The sequence below is a fragment of the Podarcis filfolensis genome (genome assembly GCF_964270895.1).
Source record: "Podarcis filfolensis genome assembly, chromosome: 8".
Taxonomy (NCBI): domain Eukaryota; kingdom Metazoa; phylum Chordata; class Lepidosauria; order Squamata; family Lacertidae; genus Podarcis; species Podarcis filfolensis.
In genome coordinates, this window is record NC_139611.1 from 61451055 (window position 1) to 61465877 (window position 14823).

The window sequence follows — 14823 nt, forward strand, 5'->3', positions numbered from 1 at the left end:
AGAATGCAACATGACAGTGGGACATTTATTACAAGCTGGGCATGTGGTTTACTGGTATCCAGAAGTGCATGGCCATCTATGCACACCAAAGGCATCAAACCTTTTTCAAGAAATAAGATACCAGTTTTGCCAGAATACTGACATCCTAGTTAGTTTTTTCTTAAAAAAAAAAAAGGCACAACTGTATTCTATGTGGATTTTGTTTATACTTTAAGTGAAATGTCTGCCTCACAGAAGAAACTCATATCCAGGTGTTGAAACTCTCTTTATAATATTTGAATTCCAGTTTGCTCCTCTCAATAAGGACTGTACAGCAGTTGTTCAAATCTGTTTAATAAATGGACCATACAATGTTCAGTTTCAAATTAAAAAAACACAAACAAGAAAACAAAACTCAACCAATAGCGTGTTTTGTGAACATTCTCTATTTACACTTCAACGCTTCCTTGTAACAGTTTTTCTTTAAAAAAAAATTTGAACACAAACCAGAGTTGCCATCAGTTTAAAACTTTCACAATTTCTTGGAAGTGCAAAATTACATGTGCACACATGATACGGGTTTCACTTTTTTTATTGCTGTTCTGCCATGTTGCTCACATTTCTCTCCAGATAGGACCAACACAACAAGTTTGCACCTTGCTGCCAAATTGCTTTGAACATTATATTAAAAAGGGATTCTTTGTTGAATCCTTGCAATGCTGACGCTTTTAGGCTTTCCTACAACATCAGTTTTCTATAGACAGAAGCTGCTTTGTTGGTCCCAAAAGGATTATGATACAAAAACCAGGCACGGCAACTTTCCTTTTTTCAGACAAATGTTTGGTAGCCAGAGAATTTTTTCGTGTTTTACAGTTGTACAGAATTCTTCAGATGAGAACAGCTCATTTTCCAAACTAAAGAGAACCTCTGGTTCCACGTAAGGATTTACACTAGAGACAATATCTAGATGTCGCTGCATATTTACCCAGCTTTGCCCTCTGTACTGTGTATCCTCTGCCTGAAGAGTGGTGTGTAACTCAGAAAGTTTGCATCCACCAAATGAAAAGATGGTTACCATACCTCTATTTTACATCCTATCAATTTCATTTTGTCAACAGTAGCTTTTGACATGACATTAGGGTCTGCAGTTTATAAAATTGGTGGGGGGGGGGGTGTTTAAATATTCCACTGGGCTCATATAAGCCCCTTGGCACAAACCTAAGGGCCACCTTGAATCCCAGCCTAGTTTTTGTACTGCTCCTTGCAATCTTTCGCGGCACAGGTTCTTGCCTTCTTCATCATCCTCTTCCACCCAGCCCAGTGTCTTTTGCTCAAATATAAGCATTAAATTGGAACTAGCAGCAGTGCAGGTAAAATAAAAAACAAGAGCGAACAACGGATAGCTACATAATTATGCTGCCTCCCCAACCCTCACGCAAACGAGCACACACGCACGCACACACACACACACACACCTGTGAGAATTTGGCAACATTTTCAGCTGCAGAAGGGCAACATAGCGACAAGAGACAGACTTAAGGTGCAAGGTTAAATGCTCCAAAATGCCTATTCAAATATCTTATTGGTAGCCTTGCAACGCCCCCAAAGTGGGCAGTCTGTGGTACAAAAAAAAAGAATGCCACCTCCTATGTGCTCTCGTGGACTATCAAGAGGACATAATATACAGCTTTGCCAAACCTAAGCAGGAATGGAACAGGGAGCCTCTAGTACACAGAACATGCAGGGAGATCTAACTCATTAAGTAGAACATCTAAAGCGGGGGAGGGAAAATACCCCGAACCCAGAAACTTTGTTCCATAGAGGGTGCAGCAATGACATCATTTACGGCACTTAGTGAAAATTCCGCATGCACCAGGTGGGTGGGAGGGAGAAGTGAAGGATGGGCCAGAAAGCGCTTTGAAACAGGTAAGTTTCCTCTAGCTCAACCTTCAGCAACTTTGTGCCTTCCAGATGATTTGCACTATAACTCCCCAGGCAACTCAAAGCAGTGCAAAACAACTGGAGAGCACCAGGTTGGCAAAGCCTGCCCTAGCTGCCTGTCTCATTAGGTCATGCCAACACCAATTCATTCAAAGCAGCTACTTAACAGCGGAGTGCAAAAATCTGAAAAAGAGAATCCATTGACAACAATTCAAGTCCTGGAGGTTTGTGTTTGTTTTAAAGCAATTTTTTTTTCAAAACAAAGCTGAATATTTTTCAAATTCCCTCCATCTCCCCCACCCCCCAGTTCTGCAAATGCCCAAGTCATTTTTGCTCAAAACGCTTCTGAATCTTGGACCAAATATTTTAGTTGCAATGCTGGTGACTGAACCTACAAATCCCACTCCAAGCACAGAGACAGCGGCGCAGAGGACATGAAGGGGATGCAAAGAACTCAAAAAAGCTGCTTCTAGAAATAAAAGCATCCTCACTCACAAGCCCAAGTAAGAGGGGGGAACTCTCCAACATCTCTTTCTGAAAAACGCAGGGCTCATAATCTAGGTTCATGCTGGAAGATGATAATGTGTTTACCCATGCAGGCACTTGGTTAAGAAGATCAGCTTTTCCAGACGGATGCTTTTGCTGACCGGACTCTGCCCAAAGCAAAGCAATTCCCAGCCTTGCGGGATACAAAGCAGCTGAGTGAGAGGGAAAAGGAAACCAGCGGGGAAAGAGAGAAGAGTCAAAGATCCAAAGAACTGCATATCTCACTGTGTGCAGCCAATAGTGCATTGGACTTGTGCTTCAAAAACCAGTAAGCAGGCACACACCTTCCCAAGTGAAGCAGGTGAACCATTCTGGAACCTGGGGAAGGGCTAAAAGCCAGTTGTGATATGAAGTGGAGATCTGATGCTCAAGGTCAGAAATCTCAGCAGCTGCACACAAGCAATGTTGGAGCATTCCTACAGCAGTTCTTTGGGACCTGGCTAAAGAATATGAGCCATAATGCCCAAGTAATGTAAAACACAACAGTGCTCCATTCTGTGGCACGTTTTTGTTTTTTTTTGCATAGCATTTTGATGGGTTAACATTCTGCCCCAAAAATAGCATTTGGAGAGAGAGAAGGGGATGGGATGGAGGAGTGAAAATAAAAAGGATGGGATACCTGACTTGACACTCAAAGCTTGAGTGGTAAAATCAGTATTGCCTCACAAGCTGCAAAGCATATGCTTTAACAGGGTGTGCCTACAAAGAGAGTGGCATGGCTGCACAGGTTCAACCTTCCTTTTTTAAAGAAGGTTTTGGCAGTTTAAGGTAATAATCTGAAGAGGCAATGTGGCTTGAGGATAGGTGACATTTCCTTCTCTCACCACATGCCTGCTTTTGTACTAAAATGGCAAGATTGTGTCCGTAACAGAATATGCCAGAGAACCTTCAGCCTTGAAAGCACAAGTAGCTTCTTGTAGGACGTTTGAAATTCAACATCATGGTGGGACAGTATAGATTTGTCTTGTGAATACGAACTATGTCTACATAGATAGCAAAGTGCATGTTGTTGTTCTGATCCAAGGAAAAGCCAAGTGGGGTTTTGTTTATTTGCATGAGGATGGCAATAATTAAACGCAGCAGAAACCATCAGGGCAGTTTTGAGAACATGCTGGACCTAAAACTTTAGGAAAGAAAAATAAAGACTTTGTGGATTGCACCTCAATTAATGGAAAAGCAGCCAGCCTCTCGCTAATCTCTATCACTTGCATTTTAGTACACATGCTGCCAAAGCAAACAAAAATCTCATAACGCAACCCACCACATAAGCTATAGGAAAACTCCATAGTATGAGGGGGCTGCTGGGGGAATATTGTGATGTAAACGCTGAGAATATATAAGTGATTTGAGTAAGTTTTGGCAATAAGACTCGGCACCGTATAAAAATAACACTTGGTAATAAAAAATTTCATCGGCATATAAAAAAAAGTCAGGACATCAATTGATAATGGAGTTTCTCGTTTGTGCTCATGGGGCAGGCAAAAACATTCTTCCTCTTGCAAAACCCCGTTTGTTAGAAATGTAGTTTTTAAATTAAAATTTTTTTAAAAAAAGAATCCACTCAAGAAATACATCAGGAACAATAAAATCAACATCAAATAAAAACAAAAGAACAAAAACAGGTTTTATCAGCAGCTCTCCAAATTCATATGTCATGTTAAAAGTGCACAGAATTTTAACCCATCGTGAGGCTGTGAGGCTAACATGAAACTGAAAGCTTTGTGAACGTTAAAAAAAGAACTCCTAATACCTTCAAGATGGAGATTTTTTGGACCACCACCGAGACAAGAGTATCCTTGGTTTGCTTTTCTTTTCCTTTGAAAGGTGAACGAACATCAACATTTTGCAGCATTGCAGTAAGGCACTCGCCCACAGTTGAGTATGTGACTGTTGCATTAAAAGGGCAGCAGCTATCCCACTTTTAAACAGGCGGAAGACAAGTTTCCTTTTCGGCATTGTGGTAAGTGCTGGGGGTGCCTTACGTTATTATTATTATTATTATTTATTATTATTATTATATATAAAGGGGAGAAAATTTCTTCATAGGGAAGGGTAAGAGTGTTAAAATTAATCTATAAACTACTGGCTTTTTCTTCTTCTTCACCAATTAAAGCATCTTGTATCCTAAAATATTAGTTTTTATAAATCTAGTCATCTGTTTTAAGGCTCTACAAATCCCATTTCCCCCACCCATCCCAAACAATAACAAACAAAAATCTTACCAGCGTTTGATTTGGCATTGGAGAACCAAAACAGTTATTTCACAGTCGAAAAAGTCTAATATTGCGTCCCCCCCCCCCCCGTCCCAATAATGAAAACCGTTTTGTTTTTTTCTTAACAGGAAGTCAGATCTCTTCCTTGGTTTAAATACTTAGTGTGTTTGGTCAGGTAACTAGAAAGCCTGAAAAACAAAGACTACAAAGGTGTGTTCATCCGGTTAAGTGGCTCTCCTGCATTCATTCCAGAGGATGCTGGTTTCCTGCCTCCAACGCCATCTGCGCCCTGCAGTGATTTCTCATTGGATGCCCGCAAGGTGCTCCCAATGCTTCCTCTTTTTAAATTATGGCTCCTACAAATCTGAAAGCTTTCTGGAGTGAGGTAAAAAAAGTTATACTTTCAAGCAAAGTACATGGTACGTAAAGTGTCCTGATGAACTTGTACGGCCTTGGCGAGGGCCTGAGGGTCTCGACCATTACTCTGGCCAGATATGTGACTGCCTTCTCCGCTGAAAGTGGAAGAAACAGGGTGCGGGGGGAAAGAGAACAAAGCATTAGTTGTCAACATATAAAACCACTACTTATGAATTGCTTCCATTCCAGGTAAGAAGCCTGCAAGCAAATCAGTATTGCCCTAGCAGAAAACTGTCTTAGGTAAAGGTAAAGGTACCCCTGACCGTTAGGTCCAGTTGCGGACGACTCTGGGGTTGCGGCACTCATCTCGCTTTACTGGCTGAGAGAGCCAGTGTTTGTCCGCAGACAGTTCCGGGCCAGAATGACTAAGCCGCTTCTAGTGAACCAGAGCAGGGCACGGAAATGCCGTTTACCTTCCCGCCAGAGCAGTACCTATTTATCTACTTGCACTTTGACGTGCTTTCAAACTGCTAGGTGGGCAGGAGCTGGGACCGAACGGGAGCTCATCCCGTCGCGGGGATTCGAACTGCCAATCTTCTGATCAGCAAGCCCTAGGCTCTGTGGTTTATCACAAATATCCAGACATAGCCAAGAATAAGTATAAAGTATGGCTGCACAGAAAGGACTTGCCAGGTGTGCTATAACACTTCTCTGGGGCAAATAAATTATTTGCACCTAGAAAACTAAAGACCAAACTCTGACCTCCGGTCAGCTCAGTCTGATCTGCGGAATCTTCTCTAGTGCTCATCACTGATCATTGGTGCTGCTGCCGGGCAAGGAAGAACCTTCAAGGATCTCAACAGTGAACATCTGTGAGATGTTCTACCTGGGACTGAGCTCTCTCGAGTCCACCCCATTCTGCACCACCTCTTTAACAATTAAGCTTCCAGCATCTGGCTGACTGCAAAGCCTTTGAGTGCCTTTTTTGACAAGTTAAGTTACGATGTAATAAATTTATTTTTCAATAATATTATGTTTTAAGACAGAAGTATGGAACCACAGGACAGGTAGCCAAATGCGGCCTTCCAGGTCTCTTGACTGGTCCTCAGTTCTCTCAGGCTGTATGTCTCACTGGTTCGCACAGTAAAAACAGGGGGTGTATAATGCCATTTCTGTTATCTTGGGTTCACTAATCAGTAGCCCTCCAAATTCTCTGTAGTACAAAGCCCACCATCCCTGATCATTGGCCAGGCTGGCTACCAACACACCGTGGCACAGAATCGGCTGGGGGGGGAGGGAGGAATCCATGCTGCCTACCACCTGTACCCAATAATGACGGCAACTCTAGCAGGCCCACAGATTCATCAACCCTGCCCTTTTCTCAACAAAGCCTAAGGACCCTATCCAGTGCTAGTTCTACTCAAGAGTGGATCCATGAAATTAATACACATGACTAGCTCAGGCCCATTAATTTCTATGGATCTACTCTGCGAAGAACTATCAATGCATCTAACCCTAGGTATGTGTAACTGAAATAATCATATACCCTTCCCTTGTTTCCCTCTTCTGCCTCCCACTTCCCCTCCCCTCCTTCGGTTGTTTTTCAGATGGCAACCCCTTCGAGCAGCGACCTGCCCTCTTGTGCTCCGTAAAGCACCATGCCTATTGGTGGTATAATGCGACAATCAACCCATCAGGGACTCTACAAATGGGATGTACCTGACATACAAATATGTTCCTTCAGAACCGAAGGCACACATTCAAACCCAGGTGTCTTTGGGCTTCCACCACACAGTGGTGATGGTGAAGGAAAACAAGTTACCGTGGAGCCACGTAACTGCCCTAGTCTATCCTGCTCCACGGATGGAAACAAACAAGTAGAAGTACTACATGTACAGACACCTAGCTGCTCACCTGTCATGCTCTTTGTCCACAAGGTGATATCGTGCCCGAAATGCCACCAAGCGGGCATAGTATGCTGGTGCTGGGATAGAGACTGAGCGAGTGCAGCGTACGTAAGTGTGGCAAAGCTGGTAGGTGAGAATCTGAAGCTCATCCGCTGTAAACCGGTTGTCATCCCAAAGAACGTAATAATGGGAAGGTCTGCTTGTACCCTGGATGGGAAGAAGAACTGGACTCAGTAGGGTACACAGGGAGGAATGATGATAACTTCCTAAGTGAAGTGGAAAGATGGTCCATCTACAGGGGTAGAGGCTAACCTTTTCCGTCCAAAGGCTGCATGCAAAAGCAGCCAATGCACACACAATCTGGTCCATGGGTTTGCCACCCCTGTGCTAGGTGGCCTTAGACAAGACCTCCCCCAGCTTCCAATCCCCATTGGCATTATGGATATAGTAATATCAACATCTTACCATGCTGACGTATGGATTACTGAGCTAATATGAAGTGCTTTGTGCATTCAAGAACCTCTAGGTAAATTCCAACCACCACTATGGTGACCCACAAAACCCAGAGGCCACCGTCTCAACTTGGTCCCTTTGTTTTATCTTTCCTCGTGGTCAACTGAGCCAACTGCTGCTCCTTCCCCAGATCTACAGCCCCCATAGAACCTCTGCTTCAGGGAGCCACAATAAGCTGGTGCCCATTCACCAGCTCCTTCCTTGCTATTGCCTCCCTCCACAAAAAGAGAACAGGGATTATAGGGGTAGGAAAACTGAAGTATACTCTGGGATTCTGGCTATTATCTAAATCACCTCCTCTCCTTAAATAAAAAGGTGATTAATACACAGTACCTGAATGCCAGCATGACTACACAGGTAGAAGTCAAACTCAAACGGATGAGTGATGTTTGTATCCACTGTTGTTCCTGCTGGAATGTTCCCACTTTTACCGATCTGCAGAGTTTATTACAAAGAAAACAAAAGCATAAATGCTGTTAGCAAGAGAAATTGTCTGGGATGTTTAAGCAAGATGCTAAGAAAGATGTTAAGCAATGCTAAGAATAAGCAATTGCCTGGGATGCCTCCACTATCCTTTAGGGATCTCAAGCAAGTTAGTTAGGGAACTGCTGTGCCAAACAAAATAAAAGAGAATAATTAAATTAGCTTCGTATCTTAAACCTCTCAGGCTTTATTAATGCTATCAGCAGTTCCACAATTGCCACTTGTTAGCCTCGCTGATCTGTGTTTACACAACCAAAAGACCTAATTTGAAGCATGCCCCATCACTGATCCTCACCCTCTCATTCTTATCTGCACAGAAGAGGCGAGTGTGGTGTCGTTTCTGCACAACAATGTAAGTAATGCCTGGCTGGTAGTCCTTCTCCAATTTGATGCAGGCATCACGGATGGCCAGGAGCTCATAATGAAGGATCTAAGAGAAAAGCAGCCATAATGCTTTAAAAGGTAGAAGGAAAAAGAAAACACCATGCTGCCCCCACTTCTGTTTCTAGAAAGATAATCTATTCATTGAGCCATTTATTTTTATTTTTTGCTTGATCATATGAAGAACATTTTTTTAATTAAAAAAAGTTTGAGGCCACCTTATTCTAAGGCACGATTACAGCCAATTGTAAACTTTTTCACCCAGTAAAATGGACTGGAAGTGAATTTAGCACAACTCAACAAAAGATATGGCACCTTGTAAGACTAATGTATGGTTAATTTACTGAATTGGCTGCCCCAGGTTGTAGGCACATCTACAGGCTTAAGGTGGCTTTAAAGGGGGAGGAGGCAAAAATCACGACGAGAGAGAGGCCTATCAACAGCCATTAATACCTAAATGGACCCTCCTGAAATGTTTACTCCTGAAAATCAGTAGCTGTTGCCCTTGTGCCCTGCCTCTGGGTCTCCCATAAGCCAGGGCTGGGAAATTTGGGGCCCTTTAGATGTCATTGGGCTCCAGTTTCCATCAACCCCAGCAACCAAGACAAATGGGATGGTGGAAGTTATGGCTGTCAACAAAATCATAATCACCATCATCATCATCTGCAAAGCCACAGGTCACCCAGACCTAGACTAAATGAACCTTTATTTATTTCATAAAATGTATACGCCACTTGATTGTAAAAAATCTTAAAGCGGTTTACAAAAATCCAGTTAGTCAAATTCAACAGAACTTATCTACTACTGAAGCCCACCTTAAACTGGGCAATTCCTAACCTGTACCTACTGCAAACCTCTGTCCTTTCCGCCTAATGTGAACGAAGCTTCCTGCGCAGGATCCATTCCCGCTGGTACTATTGAGGAAAAGAGGCCCCCTCACCTGTGGGAGCTGTCCCTCCGGCACTCCATCACGGTAGAAGATTATGCGGGTGGGTTTGAAGCGAGTGGACTTGTAAAACTGGATGAGGAGCTCTCTCACCATGTACGACAGGTCCTCTATGATCTCCTGCCGGGGCCGCTGAACCCGCACGGTGGCACAGTAACGGCTTGGGTGGGCATCCATACTGCCCACCACCTGCAGCCCATAAAGAGCAAAAGTGTGAAACTTGCATGCCACTGAAACTGAGAATTGTTATTATTATTAAGAACTTCACCCTGTTTTATTTCTGTCAGGCTTGGGTGTGGGTAGCAATCCTGAGGAAAGTGAAGGACTGTCAACTGGTGAAGACAAATGGGAGAGAACAGGCTGAAGACAACACTGCCTCTCCCTACGCTAGGGGACTTAAGAGGCAGCTCCCTAGACATCTGTGCTAGGCTACATGGACACAAGGCAAATGTACGTATGTGAGCCTCTCACTGAACTCCATCCTGAATGAGCAGGTTGGAGCACATCTGAGGTGGTGGCCGAGTGCTCCAGACAGGCACAGAGAACAATGTCTTATACCGAACCAAAGCTATGGTCCATCTAGCTCAGTATTGTCTACACCGATTGGCAATGGTTTTCCAGGGTTTCAGGCAGGAGGCATTCCCAGACTTCCCTGGAGACTGAAACTGGGCCTTTCTGCACACAAAGCATGTGTTCCATCTCTGAACTATGGCTCTTCCCTTCCTGGTGGCCTGGGGCCGAGCCAGCCTATTACACACCACAACATTTGAGAGGTAAAACTTACAGCTGTTATAGAAGGCTTCTTTCCATCACCTGCTGGGGGATGAGTCACATCAGCTCCAAGGAATATGACTGGCTGCTGAAAGACAGCAGACCTGGGAACAAGATTGAGTAGAAGATTTAGTACCAAATACAACCAGAGATTTTTTTTTATTAAAAAAAAACTAGCATTTTGTGGGGAACACCCTTCTGCAAAAGCTAGCCGTCCAACGTTTTGTAGCTAAATTAAAGCAAGTTACTTCCTTCTGTTAAAGCAAGTTACTGACAAGCAGTATAATCAGAGTTACATGCTTTTATCTCCGTCTCCTCCCCGAAATTCCAAGCCAAGTCCCAAAGAACTCCTGAAAGTGTGTTCATCAGGCTCCCTCACTGGTGATTTTCCACTGCCAAGAGAAATCCTGATATTTTCAGTAAGCTCTTCCTCCGGGCTGACTTACTGCTTTCTAAACTGTCCACATTTCTTCTTAATATATTTCTTTATTCATATTCATTTTTAAAAAACCAGAGTAACAGCTGGAGATAAAAACGATGAGAAATCTGATAAAAAAGCTCTCATAAAGTATTCAGTGTAGTTGTATAACTGGCTGAATGTTTAAGCCATAAAACATTTCAGGTGACCCTTTTATTACTGCTTAATTGTAAGAGTTATGGTTCTGTAGTAATTTTGCATTTTTTAAAAAATCTGGACTGTAAACTTGGTTTACAAACTAGATTTTTTAAATTAAAAAATGCAAAGCACTGGAGAAATAGTGGAGAGTGTTGCCTATAAAATATTGGAAATTATGAACAGGGCAAAAAATGAGCAGTTACATAATTCCACTTACTATGTGTAGTTCATTCTAGGACAAAGAATCAAATTTCTCAGTTCAACAGGAAGGTTCTTTGGATGCAGATTATATGTTCCTTTGTTTTACATCTTGCGGCTGCACTCCTGTGGTCCCTGGGAGAGCATCCCAGGGGCCATAGGATATCACAGATCTCCCTAGGTAGACGAGGTCCGCCCATAAAGGCACCCATCTTGCAACCACAGTCACCTCCTTGGCCGCTAGTGCTTCAGCAGTGGAGAGAGGCAAAGAAGGTTGCATTTCAGATGTAGGGGCAACTCAAAGGAGCCTTTGGATCCTCTGGTTCCCAAGCTCTCCTGTTCTCCTAACGTTATCTTCAGATTTGGGAACTGGGGGGTTGGGGGTGGAGGACACCAGCAGCCTTGTGGCTGGCATCTTCCCCTTCTTTTGGGTTCAATGGGAGAGAAATGTGTATTTAAAAGGCTGACAGAAGACTGGGGGAAAGGGAGGAAGGCACAAGTCCAATAGGGCTTTGGATATGGTACGTTGGTCTGCCTTGAGTTCTCCCTCTCCCACTCTCTTTTGGACGCTCTGCGCCCAAGTGCTTGGTGTGACTACTGGGGCCAGAGCTTCACTTTTTGTTTCTAAATGAGAGCCAAAGCTGAGATTCTCAGGGTCACAAGTATCGATGTCTGAATTCTGACAGAAATGGGAATAGAAATTGCCGGTGCAAATCAATCCGGTAAATAGGATCAGTATTCATTGTTGCAGTTGTTGTTTTCCATCCATAAACAATACACAACTGATTAATTCCCCCACCTCACCCCGTTTTGCGCCTCATTTACTTTGCACTGAAATGAATGGGGTGGAACGACGGAACGACAGTGTAGCTTACAAAAATTACGTGTGTCACGTAATTTCACCACAGTGGATGTGGAGATGAACAGCATAGTTTGGGGTGGAATATGAATGGCAGAACAGAAACAGCTGCATGCAACCAATACAGGACAAAATGGAGATCAATGTCTTCTTACATCCCTAATCATGTGTTCTTGTTCAGTTATGCCAGGTAGCAGGGTGTCCTTGTGTGAGCTACAACATCACTGGGCGGGGGGGGGGGTTCAAGTGAAGGTACTTCCCTTCCATCCCACTTGGCAAACGTACCGCTGGTGGGGCACCAGGATGTTGTTGATCCCGCCGAGCTTGACATTGATCTTGAGGCAGAGGTTGGAAAGAGTCTGTGGCGATGTCTTCACAACATTCTTGACCTGCACGCACTGGGTAGCCATCCCCAGGAGCGTGTCCCCCACACGCTTTACCTCCGCTGCAGACAGAAGAGTCAAAGCTTGTTAAAGCAACAGGCACCTTGCGGCTTCTCCTTGAAAAGGATAGCAGGAACATATCTGGGGAAGGTTTCTATTTGATATGTGGAGGGATAAGGCAATAGCTTTAAGAGAGGCTGAGAATTCCAGAGCTGATTTTAAAGCATGCGGGTTTGTAGACCTACATGCACTTCAAACTACAGACAGCGCAGGGGGGCAAATGCCACAAATCTTAATTTTCTTTTTTTCACCTTGAAAATATGCTCCTAAAATCTGTAACTACAGAGGCTGGATTACCGTAATAAACTCCATGTGGGGCTGACCTTGAAGACAGTCCAGAAACTCAACTAGTGCAGAACTGCCAGATGGCTAACAGGGACAGAAGAGCACCCTGCAGCATCAAGCCAAAGGCCTATGAAGTCCAGCATCCTGTTCTCACATTGGCCAACCAGATTTTCAACACTTCCTGTACACTTTGCTTTAAGAACACAGGAAGCTTCCTTATATCAAGTGAAACCATCTGGCTCAGTATTGTCTATACTGACTGGCATTTCTCCAAACTGTGCCTGGAGATGTTGCAGTTGAACCTGGCACTTTTTCATTCTACCACTCAGCCACAGCTCTCCCCAAGAGGTGGGATCTATTGCATCTGTTCTGAAACAACATAATTGGCTCCCTGTCCACTTCCAGGCTCAGTTCAAAGGGGTGATGCTTATCTACACAGTATGAGACCAAGATACTGGTTGGATCTTCTTCTCCCATACTCCCATGGATGTCCAATTTAAGTAAGGCAGTCAGCAGAAGCCACGGAGAGTACCTTTTCAATGGTGGCAACCTTGCTTGTGAAATTGCTACCTGAGGAAGGCTTGTCTGGCTCCCACTTTATTGTTGTCCCTTCTCAGGCTTTCAAACACCTTTTACAGTTTTTAAGTTATCCTAGGCTTCTACTTTTATTGGAGGCCGTTTGTTTGTGCTTGTTATTTGTTTGTTTGGCGCAGAAAAAGCCAACTAACTTTGAAGGTGTGGGATAAATCTTTTTAACACTTAACATAAAAATCTAACTTCTGAAGAAAAGGGGTTTTAGCCTAGTCACGTCCCTGCTGCACTAACTTTCTACGTTCAAAGGCACGATTTGTCCTTTAAAAAGAAATATATAGTAGTAGTAGTCGTCGTAGTATTTACATTTGTTTACTGTCCTTCTTTCAAAAACCACAGGGCAACCAAAGCAGATTCTGTGCCAAAATCAGGCCTAAACCCCAATTAAAACAGATCTAGAAAATCAGCTTTTTCCAAGAGCACACGGATCTAGTCTGCAACCGCCCACTCAAAAACCTTGTCCGAGAAGGGGAAATTGGCAACTGGAAGTGTTGGATTATTAAGGGTTCAATGGACAGAAATTCCCTTTTGTCCTCCCCCCTTCCAGCAACTCCCTCCTTTCCCGTTAACATACCATACACCGGCGTCTTCCCTGGCAGGATGACTATGATAAGCTGGAGCCCTGAATAGGTGTTCTTAAGGTGACGGAACATGGGCTCCACACTGTCTGCACCTTGTGCATATTTGCAGAAACATGGCTGGCCCTGGATTGGCATCCCTGCATCCTTGGAGATCTTGCGCAGCTGGTCTGTAAAGTTCCTACGGCACGGGGGGGGGGGGGGAGAAAATGAGGTTTGAAAAGAGGATGCAGGTAGAGTTTATTATGACTGGTTATCCCTCTAACAAGCAGTGCTGTTGCATAGGATGGGGAAGGGGAACCCATGGCCCTCCCAGCTCCCATTAGTCCCAGCCAGCAGAGCCAACACTCAAGAAAGATGGGAGCTGCAGCCTAGAGGGCCACAGGTTTCTCATCACTTCACTGAGGGGTGTGTTGGGTCCAGGACGGAGAACTAAAAATCCATCTCAAAAGTCTGCTAGTTGTCCCTAAGCCCACAGGAAGCAGTGAAGGGAACCAGTGGCCCTCCAGCTGTTGTATTTTTGACTACAACTCCCATCATCCCTGACCACTGGCTACTCTGGCTGGGGCTAATGGGAGTCCAACAACATTGGGAGGGGAACCTGTGGCCCACCCAGGCATGAAGGAACCATCTCCAAGCAATCGCCCATAGCCCTGGATGGGAGGGACAACCCTGCAATACCCAGGAACAAGGCCCCAGGTTCTACAGCAGATGCTGTAGCTTGCTGCCAGCTTCTCAACACCAGTTTTCCAGAGGCATCCCCAAAAAACTGCCCCATACATTTTGAAGGAGGTGGGCTACCAGAAGACATTATGCTGCTGCTTCAATATCTGATCCAGCTCCCTATTAGAAATCTGGGAAGCTGCCTTATACCAAGACGAACCATTGATCCATCAAACTCAGTATCACCTACACCTTTTGAACTCTAACTGGAGATGCCAGGGATTAAAACTGGGTCCTTTTGCTTGCAGAAGAGTGACTCTAAGCCGTTGTCCTTCTGTAGCCACATCCAGTTCCCCACACCCACAAACATACCACTCACTTACTTCAGAACCTCTTCCCTGCATTGCTTCTGGGGGGCGAAACAGGCTATGGCCCAGACTTTGATCTCAATGCCATTGTAGAACTGCTTCCCCCTCATGTCCCATACCCCCTGGTTGGGTGTAGCGATGGCACGGTTCTGCAGGGAAAGAAAATGGTGGGTTGGTCTTTCAAA

At 44.3% G+C, this 14823-nt stretch overlaps 1 protein-coding gene across 2 annotated transcripts in view; it reads right to left on the reverse strand.

The window, feature by feature from the left end:
• Positions 1–315: 315 nt before the first annotated feature.
• Positions 316–14823, reverse strand: part of LOC310767924 (protein argonaute-1) — a 46064-nt gene continuing 31556 nt past the window's right edge. For both annotated transcript variants that reach the window (XM_083625521.1, XM_083625522.1), the window contains exons 11-19: positions 14654–14787; positions 13604–13788; positions 11996–12155; positions 10051–10141; positions 9261–9455; positions 8235–8369; positions 7790–7891; positions 6951–7150; positions 316–5191 (exon numbers count right to left, since the gene is read on the reverse strand). In XM_083625521.1, the coding sequence (XP_083481647.1) occupies positions 5083–5191; positions 6951–7150; positions 7790–7891; positions 8235–8369; positions 9261–9455; positions 10051–10141; positions 11996–12155; positions 13604–13788; positions 14654–14787 (1311 nt within the window). In that variant the 3' untranslated portion in view covers positions 316–5082. The remainder of the gene's footprint in view (positions 5192–6950; positions 7151–7789; positions 7892–8234; positions 8370–9260; positions 9456–10050; positions 10142–11995; positions 12156–13603; positions 13789–14653; positions 14788–14823) is intronic.